This window comes from Agrilus planipennis, unplaced genomic scaffold (assembly GCF_000699045.2).
Source record: "Agrilus planipennis isolate EAB-ADULT unplaced genomic scaffold, Apla_2.0 scaffold25, whole genome shotgun sequence".
In the NCBI taxonomy this organism is placed as follows: domain Eukaryota; kingdom Metazoa; phylum Arthropoda; class Insecta; order Coleoptera; family Buprestidae; genus Agrilus; species Agrilus planipennis.
Genome location: NW_020439112.1, coordinates 1,326,762 through 1,353,580, shown reverse-complemented (window position 1 = coordinate 1,353,580; position 26,819 = coordinate 1,326,762). Strand labels below are relative to the sequence as shown.

The 26,819-nt window shown below is 34.5% G+C and overlaps 1 protein-coding gene across 2 annotated transcripts in view; it reads left to right on the top strand.

Annotated features, from left to right (window-relative positions):
- Positions 1 to 489: 489 nt before the first annotated feature.
- Positions 490 to 26,819, top strand: part of LOC108739844 (orexin receptor type 2-like) — a 109,371-nt gene continuing 83,041 nt past the window's right edge. For both annotated transcript variants that reach the window (XM_018473929.1, XM_018473919.1), the window contains exon 1: positions 490 to 721. In XM_018473929.1, the coding sequence (XP_018329431.1) occupies positions 513 to 721 (209 nt within the window). In that variant the 5' untranslated portion in view covers positions 490 to 512. The remainder of the gene's footprint in view (positions 722 to 26,819) is intronic.

Here is a 26,819-nt window from a genome sequence, read left to right as displayed (position 1 = left end):
AACTAGTTGATTGAAAGAGATTTCGTCAATTTTTTTGCTAAATGGTAAATATTTACATTAATTAATTTTCATTACAAATAATGCATCACGTCTCGTAAATACTAAAAAAAGATTAAATTTTCCTGGAGTAAAAAACTCCTAATTGACTCATTTTATTCTAATTGAAAGGTTCGAGTTTTTACAAAAATTAATTCGTTTAGATTTTGATGCGATTATTAAAAAAAAAAAACGAAAATCTGTTTCATTGGCCAATGACCCGGTTAATTCGTTAATTGAAAAACAATTTAATTAACATTTACCGTTTGGCAACTGACAAATTACTTACAATTTGAGCTTTCTGAAACTTATCTAATAATTATGCATTTACTTATTACCTTTTTGTTTTATCAACGTAACAGATGGACGAAACGATGTATTTTTCTTTAGACTGTCGATTGTTTGCCGTTGTTAAACTATTTTTTACATTGTTTGGTGACAGTGAATGTGTTAGTTGAACTGTATTTAAGTACAGAATGGAAACTAGAAACATCACAATGACCTTTGATGATCTAGTGTTAGAGAACGAATCTTTGATAGACACAATACCGGAGAGCGACATTTACGAAGTGTTCCACATAAGACAATACGACCTTATCATCATTTACATTCCAATAATTTTATTGTCTTTATCCGCAAACCTGCTGGTAATTACGGTTGTTATCAAAAATCACTACATGCGAAGGTAAGTCGTTGTTAAAAAGTGCAGTAACGTGTTTCTATGTTCATATATAACTTGGTAGGTGCTGTAAAATTAATGAGAGATTACACTACGTCATCGATATTAGTGGATAGCTTGTATGAACCAATTTAAAAAGTAATGGCAGCAGCATATAAAAGTCATTTTCTAAATGTTAAAGCTACCATCAAGAATTGTATACTTCATTTACTTTCTCTAGCGATTTGCCCCTTCCAATGTCTTGGATGCGCGCTGGCAAAATCGAAGGTAGGGAGAAAAAAGCTTATTATACTCTCGACTCTTGTTCATTAAACATACTTTTTCATACAGTACCTGCCAAAAGTTTTGTTCAATGATGAATTCTAGTGCGAGTCGAAAACAAGCGTTAAAGTCTTTAATATGTCTTCAAATATAAATAAACATCTNACTTACTAGACAAGAATGTTGCTATACTTTTATGTATTTTATTGAGTTCTCCTCATATCGGAGCATTAAACTTATTAAGAAATAAAAAAATTAAAATTTTCGATAATTACTTACATATTTTTGTATTTTCAGATCGTACTTTTCGCTATCTTTGCTTTCGCCGTTGCTGTTCCAGCACCTGAAGCTAAGGCTGCTCCAGAGCCTAAAGCTAAACCAGGAGTCGCCATTGCTGCTCCATTACTGTCTGCGTATAGCGCTCCCCTTGTTGCTGCTCCCGCTTACTCATACGGTTATTCAACGTACGCTGCATCTCCCTATGCCTACGCGGCTCCTTACGCTTACCCAGCTGGTTACTCAGCCCCTATTGTTTATGCATAAGATGTTATTATTGTTGCAATGAAATAAATGACTAATTATCAGTAAATTTGTTGATTATTTTCATTATTCTTAAATGTAGGATTAATTCAGTTTAAAAAAGAATGTATTTTCTTATAAATACACTTTATTTTCTTGTTAATAAGAAACTCTTATAAAGAATATAAATATCCACTTACCGTATCTTTAGCAAGGAACTACGAAATACGAAACAGCCCGCAAAATAAGATCGAATTATTTAGTGTGCTAATAAATGCGTATAATCCAAAATTCTTAGAAAACCATTCGAAAAACTTATTAGGTGAACCCAAAGCTAAAAAAACTATTGATTCCATTTTTTTCTCTTATTACAATGTGTGAAAGATCAGAAACAAAATGGGGTTGTAAATATTTTGATATAAAATGATCGATGGTGATTTTACATTAATAAAATTATTTGCAACCCTATTTTGGCTCTGATCATTCACGCTAAGCAAACTATTTTGGCATCAGTGTCTTTTTTCCAATTAAAACGGTTAAAAAAGGTAAATAACGAAGCATATAGAAGAATTATTTGTTGCTGAACTGAAGGAACTATAACATAAAGATAGAAAAACTATATCTCAATAACTTCAAACAGAAAAATACGAATCATACTAAATCTTCGCAGCTGGTGATATAGATATAAGCACCTATAATACACTAACGCATGGAATAAAATAATTCGAAGTGGTCTGTATTCTGTCGAAACTGCCAGACGTGGATCGCGATTTCGATCTTTTTGGATCTCATCAGCGCGCGCAGACAGCTCCAACAGACCAACTTTTACCTACTGTCTTAACAGTGCGTTTTAGAAAATACTACAAATGGCGTATAAACGCCATCTGTAGCACGATGCTACATTTTAGGATACGTAATCATACGTAATCCTACAAGGTAAAATTAAATTTGTATATGTTTGTCTGTATTTTTTTTATCTAAAAACTATAAAAAATAACACTGAGTATAAGTGTCTTTTTTTGCTTTCGAATTTCATCATATTCTACGAAAGAATTAAGTTGTAGGTACTTCATTAAAATATACATACGTAAGTGGTTTGAAAAAGATTGCTGGTAATTTTTTAACCAATTATAAATAATAAAATCATTAAAAAGCAAACAGTTGGAAAAATAAGTTCGAATAAGTATTTTTTGGTTTCGAACTTCATTATTTGGTATGAATGAACTTGTAGGTACTTTATAAAAATATACGTAGGTGCTTTGCGAAAGATTGCTAGTAATTTTTTAACGATTACAAATGATTAAATCTCGATTTTTCGTTGAAAAGAATTCGCGAATCGATTTGAATGGGAACAATAATTTAGCAATCCATCGTCGTAAAAAAGGTAAACAAGGTTGAGCAGTAACATGTAAATGTTCTAAAAATATCCGACAGTTCGCTTACATTATTCACTGTTTAAATCTTCCGTGTATCACAATATAGCGATTCCTATTTTGCGAATTATTTGTTAGTTCAGAAGTAATAACGTCAAAGAAATTTTATTAGTTATTGTCAAAACATACATAAATTCATCCGGAATTTACATTTAGGAGCATAATTGTGTGTAGAACGTAGATTTATCTAAGGTCTATCTCGGATTACGCCATCCTGTAAGGAAGTTTATTTATGTTGTAATAGCGTTTTCCTTGTTTAACAATTACTTTAAAAAAATAATTTAAGTAGAATCGTAGTGATATTTAAACAATCACTAAACAACAAACATGTTTTCAAGTTTTGATCTACAAATTTTGTGTTTGGAAAGTTGGACCAACTTTATTGAAACGTGATTCATCTCTATACTGAATAGGTTTTTTGAATGTTTCGCCATACTGCAGGAGTTAACGAAATCTAGTAGGCAAATCTAGTAGTCTTGAGACTATTGCGAATAAAACAATAAGCTATTATATTTACCCATTATCATAACGTCGTCAGTCCTAAAATTGATTGGATACGTACCTCCACTCTTTCTTATTCTGAGCTAATCTTCGCATTTCCCTAAAACTAGAACAACCCATATCCTTAACTATTTGCGAACAGTAATCTAATCTAGGTCTACCTCTACCTCTCCTAACCCCAGTTTCTGTTTCTAATATGTCTCTGACTAGACTGACCAACCTATTTCGTCTATTTCTTATTGGCTTCCATAGAGTTCTCTGTTCTTCCATTCTTTCTAATACCTTATCATTTCTAACCTTTTCTATCCACGGGATCTACATTTCGAACGCTTCTAACTTTTTCTTTTCCACCGCGCCCACTGTCCATGTTTCGCACCCGTACAGCGCCGTACTCCAAACAATCTTTCTCGAATTTCTAAATTAATCGTTCGCCAGCATAGAAGTGACTTCTTTTTATTAAAGGCTACTCGACCCTGCGCTATCCTCTGCTTTATATCCCTACTACTTCTTCCGTCCTGACTTATCTGACTTCCAGGATACCTAAAATCAGCCACTTGTTCTAATTTTTCGTCTCTTATCTTTATATTCGCTCTTTCCCTACTTTTTCTTTCCTTGCATACCAGTTTTACTTTTATTTATTTTCATACAGTAGTATTTTATCAATACCGCTTCCATTTTATTTAAAGCTATCTCTAATTCCTCCCTGCTAGATGCTAATTCTGCTATCTTTACCCATACATATGTAAAAATTGGTGAAAAATATTGGAAAGTGATCAATTTTTGTAGAAAAAGAAAACAAAACAAAACACAATTGGTTAATAAATATAAGATGTGAGCTTTTTTTTATGTAATATGGCAAAATTGCGCTTAGCGGTAGTAGGGAAGTTTTAAACTAAAATTCCAGTATAGATAATTTCAATATAATGTTTCTTTCCGTTCGATGGCTTAAAGCTGAAATCGAAGGAAATAGCTGCAGTTCAACCATTAAATCCTGGAGCACGTTACAGTTTACACCGAAACTTACTGAACCGGATCGAAAAAGTCCTTTTTAGCTATTAAAGTTCAGAGTGTGGAGTAAATGTTTTAAAGCTAAAAGATTATTTAACTTTAGAGCAAACATAAGTTTCTAGTAAATTTGTTTCGAAGAGAGTTGAATTTAACTGCTTAGATAAATTTGTTTAAATTTAATTTTGGAGTTCAGTTTTCCGTGTCCTTCATCCCTTTATTTTTTGAGGTACTTGCATCACATTGTATAGTATGTTAAATTTTCGTAACAAAGTAAAATCAAAATCATCAAAATACCTGTGTGTCTGCTATTTTGATCAGATTTGTCTAAATATCACGCGTACATTCACACATACATATACAAGGTGTAACAGAAATATGTGTCGAACTTGCAGGAGGTGATATAGGGCGCTATGAAATAAGAAAATTAAGTAAATGTTTGTATGACTCAAAATTCACCATTTTCGAGAAAAACGTAGGTGAAGGTATAGGTAAATTCAATTCCGGCCCTGGTAAAGAAACACGATCTGCAACGTCGTACTCAATCCGCCGGTAACTGCCAGCAGTAGTGTGTAGAATTTCTTTTGTATTTTTTTTGCTTATATTTTGGTTATTGGTTAGATTAGATTAAAAATGATTCAGGGTGTTTATGCTAACCTCTAATAACCGTTTTAACAATCGGTATACAGTTCAATAAACTGATTCAGTAAAACAACATCAAACATTATCGTAGGTCAGTATGTTCCTGTAGAACAATTGTGACATGATACTTATTTACGGGTTCGAACCTTATCGCTGCTGCAGGGACGAAATCTTTGATTTTGAAGAAGACAATCCCTTAAATAGCACACGCGAAATTGCAGGGATTATTGGCTCCTCTCATGTGATAGTGTGGCTAATTTTGAAAAAAGAGTTGCTGCATCCTTATCATTTGCAGCGAGTGAATGATTTGCTTGAAACTAATTTTCAGCTGCGAATGGATTTGTGTAGGTGGTTTCGATTTTGGTAATACCTCAATGGTGGTGTGGAAATTTTCTTTAAACATTATGTGTTTTATGGATATTTGTAAAGGCATAAAGACTTTTAACAGTATGATGATGGGAATTTTTTATTGGCGTAATTTTTGTAAACACTTATGCATGCATAAAAATGTTTAATATCTTTGCTATTAATTCTAAGTATTGTTTTGGGAAAATATTTTAGATATTATCGATTTGCAATTTTGGTTAAAATAAATAAGTTGTAGCGAGATGGTCTGAAGAAAAATTGGAAAATTTCTTATATTCTTCTTTTGTGCCTTTTTCGATTAAAGGTTTTCATTTTTACTGTGCAGGTATTTATTAATTTCACACTTTATATTATGAGTGACATTTTTTATCTTTCTTACATTGTAGTCTACGTAGTTGTAGGAATCTTCGATTGTTCCCGTTCCTTTGTTTGCCATTTTTTTTTGTGTTTGCCAGTGTTCGTGATGCTGTAGGTTTTGAGTTATTGTTTGGGTTTTCTATCTTCCTCTTTATTCTGTCATATTTTAAGCACCTTTGTGTTATCCTTATTTGAACTGTGTGATTTATCATCCGCTATCATCACCGGCACACAAATTTCCTTTGCAAACGTGCCTACCCCTGGGCCCATAGGTACATAGAACATTGTATTAAATAAGCCGAAAGTCATACAGCATTAAAAGTCCTTTTGGTATCAGAACGAAATAAAAATTGATGGAGTTAAGAAGAAGTTGTAGAACTCATTAGTGGAAGTTGAAATGGGAATGAACGAAAAAAGAAAATTGCGAAAACAAACGAACCGTGTAGGTATACATATGTACAGGTGACTTTTCGGTTGCTTGGGTTTTCTTTCAAAATTTTAACTAGCTTATTTGGAAGACGTATTATTAGTATCATATTCGTAATGGAACGTTGAAAGGGACTAAAAGAAACCTTTTGATGTTAGAAAATCTACCAGATCGTAACAAGTTTAGATGTTTGAGGTGAATTTTTGCAGAAGTGAGGCATTCATTTTGTTAAAGTCGGATTTTATGAGTTAAATGGCCGTAAAATGTCAAGATGCATGAAAAATGCTGGTTTTACATCTTTACATTACTGTGCTATTTTTGTATAGCAAAGAAGATTGATTCAGTAATAAAAATAGATACTTTTTCCTTGACGTGTAGCAAACTAAAAATTGTATTTTTGGAAAGTAAAAATTCAAAGATCATTTTGAAAAATGTAGGAATGAGATAAAATAGTGATACTTACTTTGTACAAAGAGCAACAGGCAGTTATAGAGCTGGCGCTGCAACGTAGAAAAGTAAATATTAAGAAGGGAGTCAGACAAGGATGTGAAGGTAGGAGACGAAAGAAGAAGTGGCCGATTTTAGGTATCTAGGAAGTCAGATAAGTCAGGATGGAAGGAGTAGTAGGGATATAAAGCAGAGGATAGCGTAGGGTCGAGCCACTTTCAAAAAAAAGAAGTCACTTCTATGCTCGCGAACGGTTAATTTAGAAATCCGAAAAAGATTGTTTGGAGCGCGGCTCTGAAGGGGTGCGAAACATAGACAGTGGGCGCAGTGGAAAACAAAATATTAGAAGCGTTCGAAATGTGGTGTTAATGGCGAATGATGAGGATACCGTGGATAGAAAAGGTTAGAAATGAAGAGGTATTAGAAAGAAAAGGAGAAGAGATGATTTTAGGGAAGTTAATAAAGAATAGGCGAGATAGGTTAGTACGACATGGCATGGAGATGTAGTCAGGGACAGGGAGAAGAAGACCTAGATTAAATTACTGTTCGCAAATAGTTAAGGATGTGGGTTGTTCTAATTTTAGGGAAATGCGAACATTAGGAAGGAGTGGAGGTGCGTGTCTAACCAGTCTTAGGACTGACGACTGAAGATCATCTTTGTGATAGGTGTGGTTTGTTTCGTGTGTTAAAAGCTGGTTTATTGTAATAAATTTTTTAATTTCGGTCGTATGTTCGGCAACTAATAGGTACAACTTTTTTGCTTTTATGCTTAACTGAATGCGATAATTTTGTTTGTACGGCACGTCCTGTATGTTTAACTTATTAGGCGACACATTTGTTGTCTCTTTAATTGGGACTAGCCAGGATAGGCACTAAAAAGGGATTTTAGTTGTCCTTTAATAGACTTACACCAGTTTGGTCATTAAAATCCTGAAGTGAATGTCAAGTTGTTATCGTAAATAATAAATTTAAGGGTACGGTCTTCAGGGGTTAATAAAATATAGACACGTGGGTGGCTGATAAGATAATGCAACTAATGTGTACCTTTAGAAGACAAATGGGGCTTAATTTTTACATTTTTAGTGATGGCATGACATCGTAAAGAAAAAGCGTTTGAGATATGGTGTTGTAGGTGGATGGTGAAAATTCTGTAAATAGGGAAAGTCATCAATTAAAAAGTATGACAAAGCATAGGAGAACAGAGGGCGTTAAGGAAATCAATAAGAAATAGTTTATTAGGACACCTTCTTATGCATGAAGGTCTAGTTAGAGATTTATTAGAAAGTAGTAAAGTATTAAAAGATTCGAGATGCGTGTTCAACCAGTCTTCGAACTATGATAACAATTGTCGTTCATGCTATACTTCGTTCACATTCTGTAGCGATGTGACCTTCAGTTTGACCGGCGCAAAGTGGAAAAGAACAGCACTAGGTCAGAAAAGGAAGGAGACAACTCTCGGCCAAACTCTTAACCGGTGAGGAGCGTATAAACCGTACAGTACTGCACGGAAAAATTGACCATTTTATCCACTACAATTGCATTGCTCAAATGTGCTGTTATTGGTACCATTTACTACTGAAAATATCAACGAGATGTTTATTTATATTTGAAGAGATATTAAAGGCTTTAACACTTGTTTTCGACTCGCACTACTATTCATGATTGAACAAAACTGTTGACAGGTACTGTATGAAAAAGTTTAATGAACAAGAGTCGAGAGTATAATGAGCTTTTTTCTCCCTACCTACGATTTTTCCAGCGCGCATCCAAGACATTGGAAGAGGCACATCGCTAGAGAAAGTAAATGAAGTTTCTTCAATATTTTAACCCTCTTAAAAATTGAGACGCACAATATTCTTCAATGATCCATTACCATGCTTTTACTTTTAATATACATACATTAATATATTGTAGTTTAATATTGTACATATACGTATGTATATTTACACAAGTGTGTCTGCTGTAATTAATTTGTCAAAGTAAATTCCATCCGTTCGTTATAGATATTGGCCATCTGTTATTTCTGCTTTGAAAATTTTAATTAAAACGTGCAGATGTTGATTATTCGTTATCCTTTGTTGTGCTCAACTAAAAATATAATTTTTTCCAATGACTGAGAAGCACTTTTATTACAAGTTAGCATGTACACATAATAATTGATAACAAAACGGTGAATCGTACATGCTTGACGATCTGTACTGCAACGAGCTTATTCAAACGGTCTCAACAAACAGGTATTAATAATTAATTTCTTTAATACCAAAACACAATTAATTATTTAACAGTTAATTGGTTTTATGCGTGTGTCTTAATGTAAGTTGTATTACTGTTTACTACTTTTTGTTCGCGCATTACTTATATTAATTGTTATTTTCAACTGCGACCCATGAAATGTTCTTGAATATTTCCGGAAACTTCGCGTAAGCTCCTTTTCGTCTTGTCGTATTACTGCTGTATGATTTAAAGCTGCTTTTGGCAGCGCTATCAAAGAGCCGTGGTATCGACCGCTGCATGCGGTATTCGTTCGTAACAATACTGAGTATATATCGTCGGTATGGGGCACCAACAAGATACATTATGCTTATATCGAGTTGAGTTGGTACAAACGTAGAAGGGTGCCATATATGGGGACGATCCCTAGCCTATTTGTGAATATATTAAAACTACGTAAATCTTACTTTTAACTCCAAACAAAGTATGTGATTAATTAGGTACATTGATTAATATTTGGAAAAGTTTAATGTATTGTGCAGGCCTGGAGTTCTTTACAATAGACGGCTGTTGTATATAAATCATAGTTTTACCCTTTTTACCTGACCTAACGACTATGCATTTGTAAAGTAAGAACAAAAGAACGAAGAATCCGTTATCCCGCTTTCGCATTTTTCTTGTTTTTTTGGACAGCATTAATCTACCAGAAAACTTTAATAAAATGCGCTAGATTTGACTTCTTAATTTCAACATGAACAAGCGTGACATAATTTACTTTCAAAGGGGATGTTAGTAAATGCGATGTGGATGATAAAACAAACCTGAACAAATGCTAGCTGTGCCGTACGACGTTGATAAATTTGACTTTGCGGGGTTACGCAAACGAAAAACGAGACAAATAAATTAATTATGTTTAAGATGAATTTCAAAAACGTGGTTTTCTTTTGGGATTTGAATGATGTGAAAAAGGGGATACTAAAGGCGATAACGAAGCGCTTCTTTTTTACAGGTTGTAGAAAAGAATTATTAAACAAATTAAAACTATTTACTAAATACAACAGAAAATTTACATAGGTAATCATCATCAGCTGGTTATATGTATGAGGTTAGACGCCTTGTAGTCTACTATGTACACCACAAATGTTCACATGATGATCTATCTAAACCTCTCAGTGGATTTTATCTTGTACTTATTGTTTCCATTAAAAAAGTCGTAAGTAGTTAGATGATTTTCATTGAACTTTTGATTCTATTTTAACAGTGTTATTATCAATAAGAACGTTGATGTTCTTGGTCAGATGTTTATCGAAACTGATACCAGTTGTGGATTGTGATTTCGATCTTACTTAAGCTCCGAAAGAGCGAATTGGTGTAATACCCAAATATTTACCATAAATACTGCCTGCATTTGGAAATGTTCGCATCACTCTATAAAACTCTGATTAGGTGTATAATAAGCAGATCAAAGTCTAGTCTCATCGATCTCGTGGTGGTAGTTATTCACTCCATATCATCATCATTATCATTATCATAAGGTCGTCAATCCTAAGAGTGGTTAGACACGTACCTCCACTCTTTCCTATCCTGAGTTGAACTTCGCATTTCCTTAAAATTAGGACATCCCACATCCTTAACTATTTTTGTACAGTAACCTAATGTAAGTCTACCTCTACTCTCCTTAACTCCTGTTTCTACCTCTAATATGTCTCTGACTAGACCTTCATGCCTGAGAAGGTGTCCCACCAACCCATCTCGCCTATTTTTTATTGACTTCCATAGAGTCTTCCGTTCTCCTATTCTTTCTAATACCTCTTTATTTCTCCATATATAGACCAATTTTTGTATTTATTGCTTTTTGAATAAAATTAATAAATCAAATAAATGACATTACTGATTACAGCAAAGTTGAACAATCGCTAGGGAGTTTAGGTTTTACACAGGTACTTATGAATTCTTGATAGTAAATGTTTCTCCTATTTTATAAGGCTGCACTTTATGGCTCATAATAATTTGTTCACGACGGAAATAGATGCTTGATATTATTATACGGTAGCTTCTAAGTATTCTTTAGCGAAAATAAGATCAAATTTTGCTTATAAATTTTGTGTGGGAAGGTGTGTATACTAAAAAATAATGCGCGTATTCTATAGCTAATAGGAATGGCGTAGAAATTCGATTTCATATTTCAATCTCCTTTATGACAAAAATAGTTTTTTTCGTTTTGAATAAACGAATGTTGTGGAAAATGTCCTTAGATCAGTAAATCCTTTTTGGGAACATTGAACATACATTGATTCTGTCCTTCTAAACTTTCAGAATTCTAATAAATATTATAAAGTTTCTTTATTTGACTACTTAACCGATCAACATGAAATTTTGTACAGAATTGTATAATTTTTTTTTATCACTGATGTACGATGTAAAACGCAATATATCCCGAGATAAAAATGATCAGTCTCTCAGAGTCTCTGAAAGCGCGACTCGAGTCTCCGTCTCTCATCGAGTCTCTCTGGTGTCGCTGAGAGAGACTGTCGAGAGACTGTCAAAAAAACTGTTTAGCGTCTCTGAATGAGAGACTCGAATCTCTCAATAAGTGGTGTCTCGATAGACATGGTTAAAATTTTCTAAGTTCAACATATTTCAGAAATCCCAGTCTTTCTACGAGAGACTCCAGTCTCTCAATTCTTCATTTTTATTCATTCAGTCTCTGTGAGAGACTCGAATCCCTGAATTAACAAATTTATCGTTCGAGTCTCTCATACAGAGATTGTGAGAGATCCATAAAAACACCTAGGCAATAACTGAGAGACTGTGAGAGACGCTCTCAGAGACGCTGAAAGACTCTGAGAGACTGGAGAGAGATTGAAAATTTTTGTAAAGGGATAATGTATTTTTCACCTGGCTACATAGATTAAAGATGTAAATACAATGTTATGTTGTTCATTGTGCTGGCAGATGACAATTTAAAAATAAAAGTCAATAATAATATATGTAGAAATTAAATAAATAAATAATTCAATAACTAATTACTACAACATTTACTGAAAGCCAAAAGGGGTTATCAGTTAGTTAGTTTTCAAACATAACCGCCAATGTTCTGTTATCGGGCTTTCTCAAGGCTAGCATTTAAAATTATTAATAATTACTCAAAGCATTAGTATTTGGAATCCAAGTCGGCATTGCTAGCGTAATCTACAGTTGAAATGTTTTCTATTGCCATTTCAGAATAGTTAATTCAAAAATGTTCAAAAGCTTTATATAAATACAAAAATAATCGCATAACATTGCAGTAAACTGAAAAGACGATTTGGTACCTACCTACACGAAAGACAAAATTTTTGTTTTAGTTTTCTGCGTATCGTATATGGTGAGTGCTGAGATACCTACCTACGTCGATTTTTTGCACACCGTTGAGCAAGACTGTTACGATGATAGCTCATTCGCACCTTTTACAGTTGAGATCGTGTTTGTAGAAAATAAAGCTCTGGAAGATTTCAAAATGACTTATTCAAACCGGAAATTTCATTGTCAGTTGTTCACAGAAATTCGTACAACTCAACGAAATGTGAATTAAGTAGAAGCGATGTTTACGGAATTACTGTTGTTGAAAACAATTTTAGGCCACACGTACACTTCTTAATGAAATATTATAGTTGATGGAATGCTTAGATACAAAAGCGAACCGTTTTAATGTAAACATTCATTTTGATATTGCTATTCATTTCCGTATTTTCTACGTCAATGTTTTGTTAGTTATTTTCCCATTTTTCTCATTCTGTCATCCCCTCTTCATTGTTCCCTATAATATAAGAATTTTCCTTATTGTAGTTTCTACTATAGATCCGCAAAACCTAAAAAGAGCTGTACTCAAGGAACATCGTTGTCTCACCTCGTTAATCGTGTTAGTTTTTTTGAGAAATTTCATTGATTCTCACTTTAAATGATGTTGCTTCATATACGTATTTCTTCTATTCTTTTTTTTAACTTCATATTTATTGCCTTGCCTTCCATTACACCCCATATTTTATTTCTGTTTAAAGGATTTAATATACAGAAAGAAAAAGAAACAACCCATGCGTAAGCGATTGATTATTTATTGGTAAAAATAACTTTTTTTAATTTCGTTTGAAGCAGTATTAAAACTTTTATTTCAAAGTAAATATAATTTTGATTTTGATTCTTACAGTAATTCTTCTGTAGAGAGTGATCTGCAAAAACAGCATAAAATTTAATCGAAAGTTAACAATCGAAGTAATAGAGGAACCGGTACGAGAACTATGATATTGATAATTAATATATATTAACTATAATTTTATGTTTAATTGTTAGACAGGTAGCAAATGTAAGCGATTCACTTGTTGGCTGTTAATTAATATTTCAACTATTATGGAATTTATTTATTTGCTAACAACGATTTATTTGTTATATTTTAACAGTTTAAGTGCTTTTTGATTGGTTAAAGATTTATATTGTTAATTACTCGAAATAGAAAACTGGAATTTTACAAAAATCAAATCTTTTTCGTACATCATATACAGTTCTACTATAGTTTGTTGCTATTACTGTAGCTGTTCGATATCGTTCTTCATGCATGTACTCGTTTTGTAGTAACAGGTCAATTGAAAAGTCCCCGGCCTAAAATAGTAAAACACATTTTTTTTGCAAAATTTGTTTTTTTTATTCAACATAATTCCCTTCAAGGATGATACACTGATTATAGCGATCCTCCAACTTTTCGATACCATTTTTGTAGTATGATTTGTCCTTTGCTTCAAAATAGGCCTCAGTTTCGGCGATCACCTCTTCATTCGACGAAAATTTTTTCCCAACGAGCATTCTTTTGAGATCTGAGAACAGGAAGTAGTCGCTGGGGGCCAGATCTGGAGAATACGGTGGATGCGGAAGCAATTCGAAGCCCAATTCATGAATTTTTGCCATCGTTTTCACTGACTTGTGAGACGGTGCATTGTCTTGGTGAAGCAGGACTTTCTTTTTCTGCAAATGCGGTCGTTTCTCGGCGATTTCGTCCTTCAAACGGTCCAATAACGCTATGTAATAGTCGCTGTTGATGGTCCTTCCTTTTTCAAGGTAGTCAATGAAAATTATTCCACGCGCATCCCAAAATACAGACGCCATAACCTTGCCAGCCGACTGTTGCGTTTTTGCACGCTTTGGAGCGGGTTCATCGTGTGCAGTCCACTCCGATGACTGTCGATTGGACTTCGGAGTGAAATGATGGAGCCATGTTTCATCCATTGTCACATATCGACGCAAAAACTCGGGTTTATTACGCGTGATCATCTTCAAACACTGCTCTGAATCATCAACTCGTCGTTGTTTTTGGTCAAAAGTGAGCTCGCGCGGCACCCACTTTGCACAGAGCTTTCTCATACCCAAATATTCGTGAATGATGTGATGTATACGTTCCGTTGATATCTGTAGAGTGTCTGCTATTTCATTCAATTTCAATTTACGGTCATTCAAAATCATTTTGTGGATTTTTTTAATGTTTTCGTCCGTAACAGCCTCTTTTGGGCGTCCACTGCGTTCACCGTCTTCGGTGCTCATTTCACCACGTCTAAACTTAGCATACCAATCCTTGATGGTTGATTTTCCTGGGGCAGTGTCCGGAAATTCGTTATCAAGCCAAGTTTTTGCTTCAACTGTATTTTTTCCCTTCAAAAAGCAATATTTTATCAACACGCGAAATTCCTTTTTATCCATTTTTTTCACAATAACAAAAGTTGCTTCACTAAAAATGCTATAATTCACAAACTAATGATCCGACAGCCGTCAAATTTATAGACGCGTCTTTTGAAGGTTAGGACTAACTGAAAATCATATGGATTTAGTTCTGGTGCCGCCATCTATGTGTCAGGCCGGGGACTTTTCAATTGACCCTAGTAAGTAGATTTTATTTTATGAATTTCTCCGGAATGCTTTATTATGGGATCGTATCTTTTCGCATTAATGGGAAGTGTAATCCGTAGTTAGAAGATTAAGTTGACACAAAGCGGAAAGGTACATTTTATCTTTGGAGTGCGAAGGACTTCATTAGACTAGCAAATTTGCTAAAAGATATAATTGTAGCTGGGCTATTATTAGACAATAATTACTTAGTGTGATCCCTCAAGTTTGCGTTAATTCAGGATGTGGGGGAGGATGTTTAAAACAAGGCAATATCATTTGATGATGTTGTGGATATAAAATATAGATGTAATGAAATGTAAATGTAAGGATCCGTAATGATATAAGAAAACATGAAATTTGCGGATATTTTTGTTTGAAAGAAAAAAAAAAGACGAATAAGTGAAGTTTGAAAATATATAAAACGAATATTTTTTTCCCTCGGGAACAATTTTTTTTTCTGGATGAAGGGTACCCTATATCCTTTTTGATACCTCTGACAATGTGTGTACAAAATTTTATGATGATAGGTTGAGTACTTAAGACGTGAAATCGTAATAAACAAACAAACACACTGTCGCATTTATAATACTATATTAACTAGGATGAATTGTTTGGGTCCCTGGTTGAGCGAAAACGATATCCTGAATAATGTCGCAAATTTAGACTAGCGAATATGGTGCAATTAGCCTAACTCATGTTTTCTTTTTTATTTGAAGAAATACTTTATTGTATATAGTTTTCAGAGAAAGTATGATTGCGAATGACAAATACTAGTTGAATTTTAAAAAAACTTTGACCCAAAGCTGATTAACTTAAATGAAGAGAAAATACACTTTCGTTTCTAATCATCATCATCAGAAGGTCGTCAGTCCTAAGACCCACCCCTCCTAATTCCTGTTTATGCCCCTAATATGTCTCTGACTAGACCTTCATGCCTGAGAAGGTGTCCTATCAACCTATCTCGCCTATTTTTTATTGACTTCCATAGAGTCCTCTGTTCTCCTATTCCTTCTAATATCTCTTCATTTCTAATCTTTTCAACACACGTTATCCTCATTATTCGCCAATAACACCACATTTCGAACGCTTCTAACCTTTTCTTTTCCGCCGCTCCCACTGTCCATGTTTCGCATCCGTACAACGCCGCTCTCCAAACTTACACCTTTAACAACCTTTTTCGAATTTTTAAATTAACCATTCGTAACTTCTTTTTATTGAAGGCGATGACACGACCCTGTGCTATCCTCTGCTTTATATCCCTACTGCTCTTTCCGTCCTGACTATCTGACTCCCTAGATACCTAAAATCGTCCACTTCTTCTAATTTTTTGTCTCCTATCTTTATATTCGCTCTTTCCCTACTTTTTCTTCCCCTGAATACCAGTATTTTCGTTTTACTTTATTTTCATACAGTACTGATCTGTCAGTACCGCTTCCATTTTATTTAAAGGTGTCTCTAGGTCCTCCTTGCTAAATGCTAATACTGCTACGGCAGGTAAAATTTGCTTCAAAACGCGTTCAGTCAGATAAAATCTTGATTATTATTTTGTAAGTTATCAAAAGATTGTGTTTGTTTAATAAATTTTCAAGCTGGTTTAGTCACTTGTTAAGTTGTCCCGTTCGGGTTGATTAATTTTGGCATTCAGTAATTATTATTTGTAAGTTATTCTCCCGAAAAATTTGTTTAGGGGGCAATTGGGGTAGAAAGTGCTCTTGTTTTACATTTTGATGTGGAGTTAAGTGCTAGTTCCTGAAACTTGAACCTACGCAAAGTTTTTCGTAAAGTTTCATATCTTGCTTCATTAAAAAGTGGTGAGAGCTTTCAGTACTGAGAATATACCTCTAAAAGTTGCTGGATAATTAGTTAATGAGCATGAAACATGCATAAATAATTGAAGAAATATTAGTGATAGTTATAGTTCTAATTCTTCTAAAACAAACAAAAATTATTTAAGAAAAATTATTTTTTAGCTACTTGATTTCATGAATTAGTATATGTCGTAAATAAAACGCTAGTTTTCATTCTGTCTAGGCGTTTCTGAAAGCAGGGCGAGGCTAACTAACGCTTAGGCGAACTGTAAACAGCTGTACAAACTCAAGGCCTTTGCATGAATAAATTAATATTTATGAAATCATTTTTAGCTTTTAATGAAACTAATTAACACTAAAATTTAATTTAAATGTGGTGACGAATGACGACAGAGTCGAAACCGCTGCGGTTGTATAAGTGCTCATCCCTTTCCTCCACCCTTTACCTAATTACAATAACAACACTCTTTGCCATCGATATTTTTGCATTTCTAATTCCTTTGGGAAAAAAGATTCTTTTGTATCTGAAAACCACTGATTTACCACAGAAATCAGCACATTATCTGATGAAAATCGTTCATTTTTAAGTTTTGGAAGCAGTCGGTAATCGCTAGAAGTCAAATCTGGCGAATATGGTAGATGCTCAACTAATTTAAAACCCGCTTTAGCTAATACAGCTTTCGCAGTGGCGGGTCTTTGACTGGGCCCATTATCCTCACGCATTAAAGCACCTATGTGTAACATCCCCTACATTCCTTTTTATCGACTAGCGTAATTAAATTGGTAATCACACACAAATTGATCTTAATATATATAAATTACGTATCACGTTGTTTGTCCGCGATGGACTCCTAAACTACTTCACCGATTTTAATCAAATTTGTACACCGTGTGCAGTTTGATCCAACTTGAAAGATAGGATAGCTTACATCTCAATTTATATAATAGAAGAAAATAATTCGAAGTGGTTTATATTCTGTCGAAACTGCCAGACGCGGATCGCGATTTCGATCTTTTTGGATCTCATCAGCGCGCGCAGACAGCTCCGACAGAACACAGACCAACTTTTACCTGCTGTCTTAACAGTGCGTTTTAGAAAATACTACAAATGGCGCAGTAAACGCCATCTGTAGCACGATGCTACATTTTAGGATTACGTATGCTCCAACAAGGTCCACTTGTGTGGATATCTACTTGCTGAAAACGAATCCCGGCGTAGCCAACCTCAACGTGATAGGCACGTTAGCTTAATCGAATAAAATAATTCGAAGTGGTCTGTATTCTGTCGAAACTGCCAGACGCGGATCGCGATTTCGATCTTTTTGGATCTCATCAGCGCGTCGCAGGCAGCTCCGACAGAACACAGACCAACTTTTACCTGCTGTCTTAACAGTGCGTTTTAGAAAATACTACAAATGGCGCAGTAAACGCCATCTGTAGCACGATGCTACATTTTAGGATTACGTATGCTCCAACAAGGTCCACTTGTGTGGATATCTACTTGCTGAAAACGAATCCCGGCGTAGCCAACCTCAACGTGATAGGCACGTTAGCTTAATCGAATAAAATAATTCGAAGTGGTCTGTATTCTGTCGAAACTGCCAGACGCGGATCGCGATTTCGATCTTTTTGGATCTCATCAGCGCGTCGCAGGCAGCTCCGACAGAACACAGACCAACTTTTATCTGCTGTCTTAACAGTGCGTTTTAGAAAATACTACAAATGGCGCAGTAAACGCCATCTGTAGCACGAGTATACGTAATCCTAAAATGTAGCATCGTGCTACAAATGGCGTTTACTGCGCCATTTGTAGTATTTTCTAAATCTCAATTTATGATCGCAATATTCAATAGATGGCGCTATGTCAAGCTTCCAAACGTTTCATATAAGCTAGCTTGAACTATTTGAATCGAACTTTCAAGTTGCGTTAATATCTGAATCGATTGGAATTCACTGGGTGCCCAACCCAATCGAGTGGGTGCTCAGGCACCTGTGGACCCCACCCCCTTTTTGCGCCACTGATGGTAGTGTTAGATGACTTTATCGACTACTGTAGACAATATTTAAAAAGTCCAGATTTTTAAATTTGTAGCGTTAGTCTGTATTTATATAGCAATGTACAATGCGAATAATTATTTCGGTTTATAATTGGTCAGGAGCTTAGCAGAGGGATATTAACCCTCGTATATTCCTGTTTAAGTATAACTAAATGTTAGCTACTCTAATGCAAAAATCAATATGTAATAATCTGAGTGAACATTTCGTTAGCCACATTTGAAACCGGTACTGTCTTTAAAACCGCTTAGGCGGAATTATTCCCAATGGCTGCTACATGTTATGGACAGTTGTTTTTAAGCTAGGAATTGGAAATTTCAAAATCGCTAATTTCGACAGATATCGTTTGTCTATGGCTTACAAATTTTTCGTTTTCCTCGTTTCCTCGATGCACGTTTCATTTCCTTTGTTAATTTTCCGACATGGCTGGCTAATAAAAAGGGGCAATCGACTGTCAAATGTAAAATGTTACGAAATTTTACCTCCATGATTGATTGCGCATTATTCTCTCCAAAAAGCATGATTCTTGTTGTCTTGTCTAAAAATTGATGAAATATTAAACACTCACCGGTGTTTTAAGTACTAATGATCATCAAAATAGTTCAAATATTCACTTTATATTGTTGTTAATATATCCAAAGTTGTTGTAAAAGGTAATTTATAACTTACCATTTTGATGTTATTCTTATTTTAGTGCGATTATTGCAGTAAATTTAAACAATGATTCGGTAGCTGTAGCTCAGCCGAGCAAAGACAAACAATTGATCCGTTTAGTGGTTTACATTACACTGGAGGTGGGGAACGCTGTGTTTCGAGCGTCTGTAATGTAACATAATACCTAACAATTGAGCAAGTGATTTAGGTGCTCACGACTAGTAGGTAGTGACAAACTGTGTACAGTCCTAAAATGAATTCCGTCGCTGTTTTGGTAGACAATGTGCTATTTTGATTTAGGTATGATGAAAAAATTATTAGGAAGTATCATAAAAGGTCGATGCTTCACGTCTGTAACGTTTAGTAAATAAAAAAAGGTCTGCGAAAAGTGAATTTAAGGATGCGGCGTTAAAAATGCTTTGTTTTGTTTGCCGTGTATTTTGATTAAATAACGAAATAAGAGACTTGAAATTAAACATTGAAATACGATATAAATAGGTCGCAAACATATATAAATAGTTAATATTTTTGACAGTTATTTTGCAGGAGTTAGAGATGACTTTAAATAAAATAGAGGCGGTATTGACAAAACAGTATTGTATGAAAATAAATAAAAGCAAAACAAAAATACTGGTATGCGAGGGAAGAAAAAGTAGGGAAAGAGTGAATTTAAAGATAGGAGACGAAGAATTAGAAGAAGCGGTTGATTTTAGATATCTAGGAAGCCAGATAAGTCAAGACGGAAGAAGTAGTAGGGATATAAAGCAGAGGATAGCGCAGGGTCGTGTCATAACCTTCAATAAAAGGAAGTCACTTCTACGCTCGCGAACAATTAATTTTAATTTAGAAATTTGAAAAAGATTCATAAAGGTATATGTTTGGAGCACGGCGCTGTACGGGTGCGAAACATGGACAGTGGGCGCGGCGGAAAAGAAAAGGTTAGAGGCGTTAGTACAGGCAAATGATAAGGATACCGTAGATAGAGAAGGTTAGAAATGAAAAGTTATTAGAAAGAGTAAGAGAACAGAGGACTCTATGGAATCAGGCATAAAGATCTAGTTAGAGACATTATTAGAGGCAGTAATAGGAGTTAGGAGGGGTAGAGGTAGACCTAGATTAGATTACTGTTCGTAAATAGTTAAGGATATGGGTTGTTCTAGTTTTAGGGAAACGCGAAGATTAGCTCAGGATAGGAAAGAGTGGAGGTGCTTGTTTAACCAGTCTTAGGACTGATGACCTTATGGTGATGATGATTTTGCAGCTCTGTTCTGCTCCTGATTTCGGTTCTTTGTATTTAGTTAGTCCATTGATTTTGTATCACATCCTTTTTTCGTAATTGGCTTCTGCGAGGGCGACTCTGCTAATACTTACCATCAGGATTCTTAAAACTTTCAACAGAAATGGAACATTGATTTAGCATTTTCGTTTTAAAATTGTCGTGCAGATTTATTTGAAATGCGAATTTCGAAGGAAATCGCATTGATTTTGTTTACTTCTCTCTAACTATTTCCGAATGGGGCTTTGACTTTTTTTTTTTAACCGTTGGGTTTCTAAGTTCTAATGATGTAACCTTCGTAGACGAGCAGATCTTCGTAGAAAAGTTTATTTAAGTTTTAATGAACAGTGGTTTGTTTTGTGGGGTAAATTAAGCGAAATACGCGACCATAAGAAACTTGAAACTTTTTGCTTCGAAATTCGCACACAATGTTCTCGTAATGGCAAAGAGAAACTCGTTCATCAGAAGTATGAAGGCTTCTTACATAATCTAATGATAATTCGGTGGGTTTATTTGAGTACAGATATATAGAGTACGGATGCCGATTATGAGATACCATTGTTATTTTTGGCCATGAAACATAAATTATTGCAATATCACTATGAAAATTGCAATATTCGATAGGGTATTTAATGAAGTTTATTTATGAGAGACCGTTTAGTTGTAAGTATAATACATTTTTTATTATATCAAAATCAAAGTTAAAAAGTTTAGAAATTATACTTCATATACTTCCCTAGCGAGGTGCCTCTTCCAATGTCTTGGATGCGCGCTGGCAAAATCGTAGGTAGGGAGAAAAAGCTCATTATACTCTCGACACTTGTTCGTTAAACATACTTTTTCATACAGTACCTGCCAAAAGTTTTGTTCAATCATGAATAGTAGTGCGAGTCGAAAACAAGCGTTAAAGCCTTTAATATCTCTTCAAATATAAATAAACATCTCGTTCATATTTTCAGTAGTAAATGGGACCAATAACACCACATTTGAGCAAAGCAATTGTAGTGGATAAAATGGTCAATTTTTCCGTGCAGTACTCTACGGATTATACGCTCCTCACCGCTTAAGAGTTTGACCGAGAGTTGTCCTTCCTTTTCTGGCCTAGTGCTGTTCTTTTCTACTTTGCGCCGGTAAAACTAAAGGTCACATTGCTACAGAAAGTAAACGAAGTATACGTCTCAGGCAAATGGTCTCCTATTATGAGAAACTGAAGGTTGCTAATATGAGATAGTATCTCATATTAGGTTCTTTAGGGTTTGAGTATAGATTTAGAGAAAAAGAAAAATTAAACCTATATTGGCTATAATTATTCTATAATTAGCAACATAATACTCCTAGATAAATAGGTCTAAGTACGACTTAATACATGTATGTAACGTACATGGATATAATTTATATTAGACTCATCATAATCACAGTGATTTTCAAAAGGCACTTATTAAACAGTATCAATAACAAAACTATTATTTCCTTTTGATCGACGCCATCTAGAAAAAAGGATTTTTCGAATAGTATATCCTAATATGAGATATATCATTTTAGAAGCCCTCGCGTGTCTCATATTAGGAAAACATGTACATTCAACAAAATGGCTGCCTATTATTTCTTAGTAAATAAAATGCAACAAAACTGCAAATGTATCGTAAAATTCATGATTTAATTGATACAATGACTGTAAATTAAAATCGTTTATTGTAATTGTAGCATATATTGTAAACATTTGATGACAAAAATTTGGTTTTGGGGTTTCGTGAAAATCCGCGCTTAGATAACCTAACTTCGCCTCGGACTAGGAAACACTAACACATGTTTCGATCTTTTGCCACGTGGCTTCTAGGGACAATAGCGCCAAACGGCGACTATCTCGTATTCGACATCTTACCCTATAGATTCGATTTTCCGTAGACGTACTAGATAGCAATTTTAAATTATCCGATGAAGGTACGTTTAAGACTTTTACATAAACAGTTACTGTTTTATTAATTTTCAGATAACTTTGTCACTGCATTTAATAGTAACTTTTAACAAGTTTAGTGCTTTCATTCTACTAAGCAGGTCGTTAAAGAATTCAAAAACAGATTAACCATGCGATATTGCATCGCCTGAGTCATTTTCCTACTGAATAACGTGTTCATTATAAATGCTGAATGCTGAAAGCTGTAACTCTAGAGCTACGTCTAACGATGGCAGAGAGTTCATCTCAAATTGTGGATATTAAATCTGGGACAAACGCTTTACATTGATTCACAAAGGAGTGTTTAAACACTCGGTTTCATTGCAATTTTTCAATAGACAACCGTATCGACTTTGATACAAAGGGGGCGCTGCAATTACACGACTTTGTGTAGCCGAGGTTTTTATCGTTAATAGGAAATTCAATTTCTGTGTGATTGAAGAAGTTTGTTGAAACACGACGGAGGAGTTAAAAGATTGTACATTTATGGTGAATTGTGTACAGGGTAGCCCTAAAAGTACGCAATATGCTCATTGTGGTTTAAGTGTAGCGAGCACGAGCGTGTTTGTGTGCGATCGGGCATACGTATGTGTGAGTGACTTATCGATTCGCCGACTAGCCGCGGGCGCCTTTCTTCATGTGCGCCGCATCTATAAAAACAGTTAAAAGAAAAGCAAAACGATCCGGATGTTTCTAGAGGGTTTCAGAAAGGAAACAAAAGAGTATTTAAAGAAAGAGACGATCGTCGCGGAAAGTAGAAATAAATTGACCGTTGCAGAAGTCAATTGAGAAATAAATTGAGAGTGATAACAGTGTACATAAATAGAATAATTCATAACCTAAGTAGTAATAGTTTAATAGTGTCTTTAAGTCCTTTAATAATAATTAGTGTAAATAAATAGTTTTTGTCGTTGTGAGTCTTAAAAGTTAATTTGTTAAACCCACGAACAGTACATAAGTATAACTTTAGTCGAAAAAATTTTCAAACGAAATTTGTTCCTTATTTTAATTCCAGACCGTCTGTTGTATCTAACTTTGTTTTGGTTTAATATCTATTGTTCAATAATAGAAAAAAGGTCTTTTTTAAATGGTTCGGTTCTGCAAAAATGTTGTTTAAATTGTTAATTGCAGTGACCAATCGCCCTAAAATAAATCCCGTCGCTGTTTTGGTAGACAATAACGAAATAAGAGACTTATTCAAACAGTCAGTATCATTATGAAATTGAAAATATTGAAATACATCTACAATTAGGTCTTAAAAAAACAATAGGTAATATTTTTGGCAGTTCTTTTGTAGTTCTGCCCTGCTACTGATTTTGGGTTCTTCGTATTTAGTTAGTCTATTGATTTTTTTTTGTATCACATCCTTTTTAGGGTTCTTTACGTCCGAATTAAAAACGGAACCCTTATGGGATCACTCGTGTGTCTGTCTGTCCGTCTAGCAATTTGCTCCGAATGTATTGGATCGATTAAGTTGAAATGTAGTACGCATGTGAATTTCTGTGACCGAAACATGAATACATAACGTAAATAAATTAATTTCTCAGGGGGCCAATGGGAAATTAAAAAAAAAGTTTTGCAAACTCTACCGTGTGACATCAAATTTATAACTTCTTAATGTTGTTCTTATTTTAGTGCCTTTATTAGAATAAAATTTAAGCGTGCAACGGTAGTTGTAAATTACTAAAATATGCAAATATTCGCAATTTTTTTTCGATTGAGTTCAAACGACCCCAAAAGTTCACAGTTGGACAGATGTAGTTATGGAGATACACCAACACGATTTTGAGGAAATCTTTACCTTCTTTTTAATCTCAATTTGACCTCTATATGTCACCGTCAAATTTTATGCCTAATCAAACCCGAGATCAATTTAATTTGAGCATATTGTGCACTTTTTGGGCCACCCTGTATACCCAAAAAAAAAGTGAGACACTAAAATGCTGTATAATTTCCTGTGTTTACAGGATTGAATTTTCTACTGACGCGAAAAGAAAAAAGAAACGCTTCAGTGAAAACAATAAATCATATCTAAGAAAAAATTAAACGAGACATTGTCTTCTGCTGTAAATATTCGACGGACTCACCTTTCTATCTGTGGGAGTTTCTTTTAAATAAAAAATCGAATATTGCGTTGAACCAGCCAGCAAGTTATTGTTTGCTGAAGCGAAGCCGATTCCAAAAGTACATTAGCGTTCTCATTCGGGGTTGAAAGTCAATCACATTCGATCAAATAGATGGTATAAAAGTGAACAAGAAAGCGTGGAGTATAGAAAGAAGCGGGCGGACAATATGTTCCGGCGAAATAGAAGAGATGAAAGGCCGAAGTCAGAAATTTCGTTGAAATTGAATTTTCTGTCGCCAGGGGAACCCCAAAGATGTTCTGATGTAAAGCAGCGTGGTGCCGCCGCGATTTCGTTCAAACGCTTATCAAATAATTAGTATATATTATTTCTCCGATCTTCAAAAGATCGCCCCCTTTTGTATGTGTAGAGAGGCGTATTTGACGACGCACAACGTCGTTTGCTGTGGTTATTCCTTTCGTTTAATTATAAACGATAATAACTAACTGGAAATGTCGCTGTCTATGAAATATGGGCTACACTATCAAACAAAGGATTTATCTTACGCTAATAATGACGACTACTCCGTGTACCTTTAAGGATGTGGTTTGATTAATGTAGAAATTCAATTTAACAAGAGGCGCGTTTAATGATTTTACTCAAAATATCTCTGTATTTTTAGTCATGTAGACAGAGCCACGTTAAATTTGTTCGATAACTTTAAAGTTCCTAAATACGTAGGTACTGTTCGTTTCATGAAGTTGGAGATACGTCCTTTCCCTTTATTAGGATACGCCGTAGCATAATTCCAAATTCAATCATATTTGTCTTCGGAGCTCATTTCTCCACCGATCGTCTAGCGAGAACTAGATAAAAGTGTACAGTACCATTTGCAAAATTATTTAAACTGCCTCGTTAAAATTTAAGAATACGCTTTATTTAAAAGCATATTTAGCCAAAAATAATAACAAGTGAATTTATTTAACGTTCTACACACCTATAAAACTTTTGCTTTGTTTTCTATTGTTAATTTATATACATTTTTGTTTTAAGAAATTGCTAAACATTTTCGTCTAGTACTGTACAGTTCTAGCCGATCTCCTAAGACCGCCCATCGAGAGCTCTGCTCGTTCAAGCTTGTTCCAACTATTTCTGTCTTGCTCAAGCCTAATGTGTATTCTTTCTATCTTAGCGCAGATTTCTTCAAGGTCACAATTCTAACAAGTTGAAATAGACTGTACCTTTCAGTTGATACCACATGTGATCACATAGGTGTAAACGACTTTCTCAAAAGCGTCATAACCAAGAACGCGAACATTGTCGCCCATTAATTTCTTTTAACAGAAATAACTCACTTTTGCAACCGCGATCGGCTTTTTTTTCTTTTAATTAAACACGTTGTTTGCGTTTCATTCTTGTTTACACGTATATTCAAAAATATATTTTCTTCATTATGTTTGTAAAATGTTCAGTAAGTTTGTGAAATGCTTTGAAAGCAACTCTTTGTATTTAATTTTCCGGCAAAGCTCGCTTGTAAAAAGGCAATCGACTGTCAAATGCAAAATGTTACGAAATTTTACTTTCATGATTGATTGTGCATTATTCTCTTCAAAAAGCATGATTCTGTTTGCCGTGTGTCTAAACATTGATGGAAATAGCAAACACGTACCGGTTTATGCGAGGTCTGTTCAAAAAGTATCGCGGATTTTGAATTTCCTCGGGTTACGTATATTCGATTTTCGCTTTTTTTTGTGGCGTTATGTTGGTAAGTACTCATGTCTCTCACTTATACCGATATTATAACTTACCATTTTGATGTTATTCTTATTTTAGCGCGTTTATTTTAGCAAAATTTAAGCAAAACCTATTGAATTTGGAAAATACCTTCTATGTTATTTTATGTTTTGATATATCCCTTCAATTACACAGGTCTGCGAATTTTTTTTTTTGAAAAGTGTTTTTCTTAAATTGTTAATATTTGTCGTAATAGAAAACGATATTCATATGGTTTATACCACGTCACATTAACCCATAAATGCTCAGAGAACACATTTCCATTTGAACCCTTGTCACGTAATGAGTGCGACGAAAAAATATTCAATAACCAGCGTTTCTATGTTTTTAACGATGCTGTTTTCGATGGTGTTGGTTAAAAATACCTCCGACAATATTAAAGCATGAAAAGATCGAAAATAAACAAAAAAACGTGATTTTT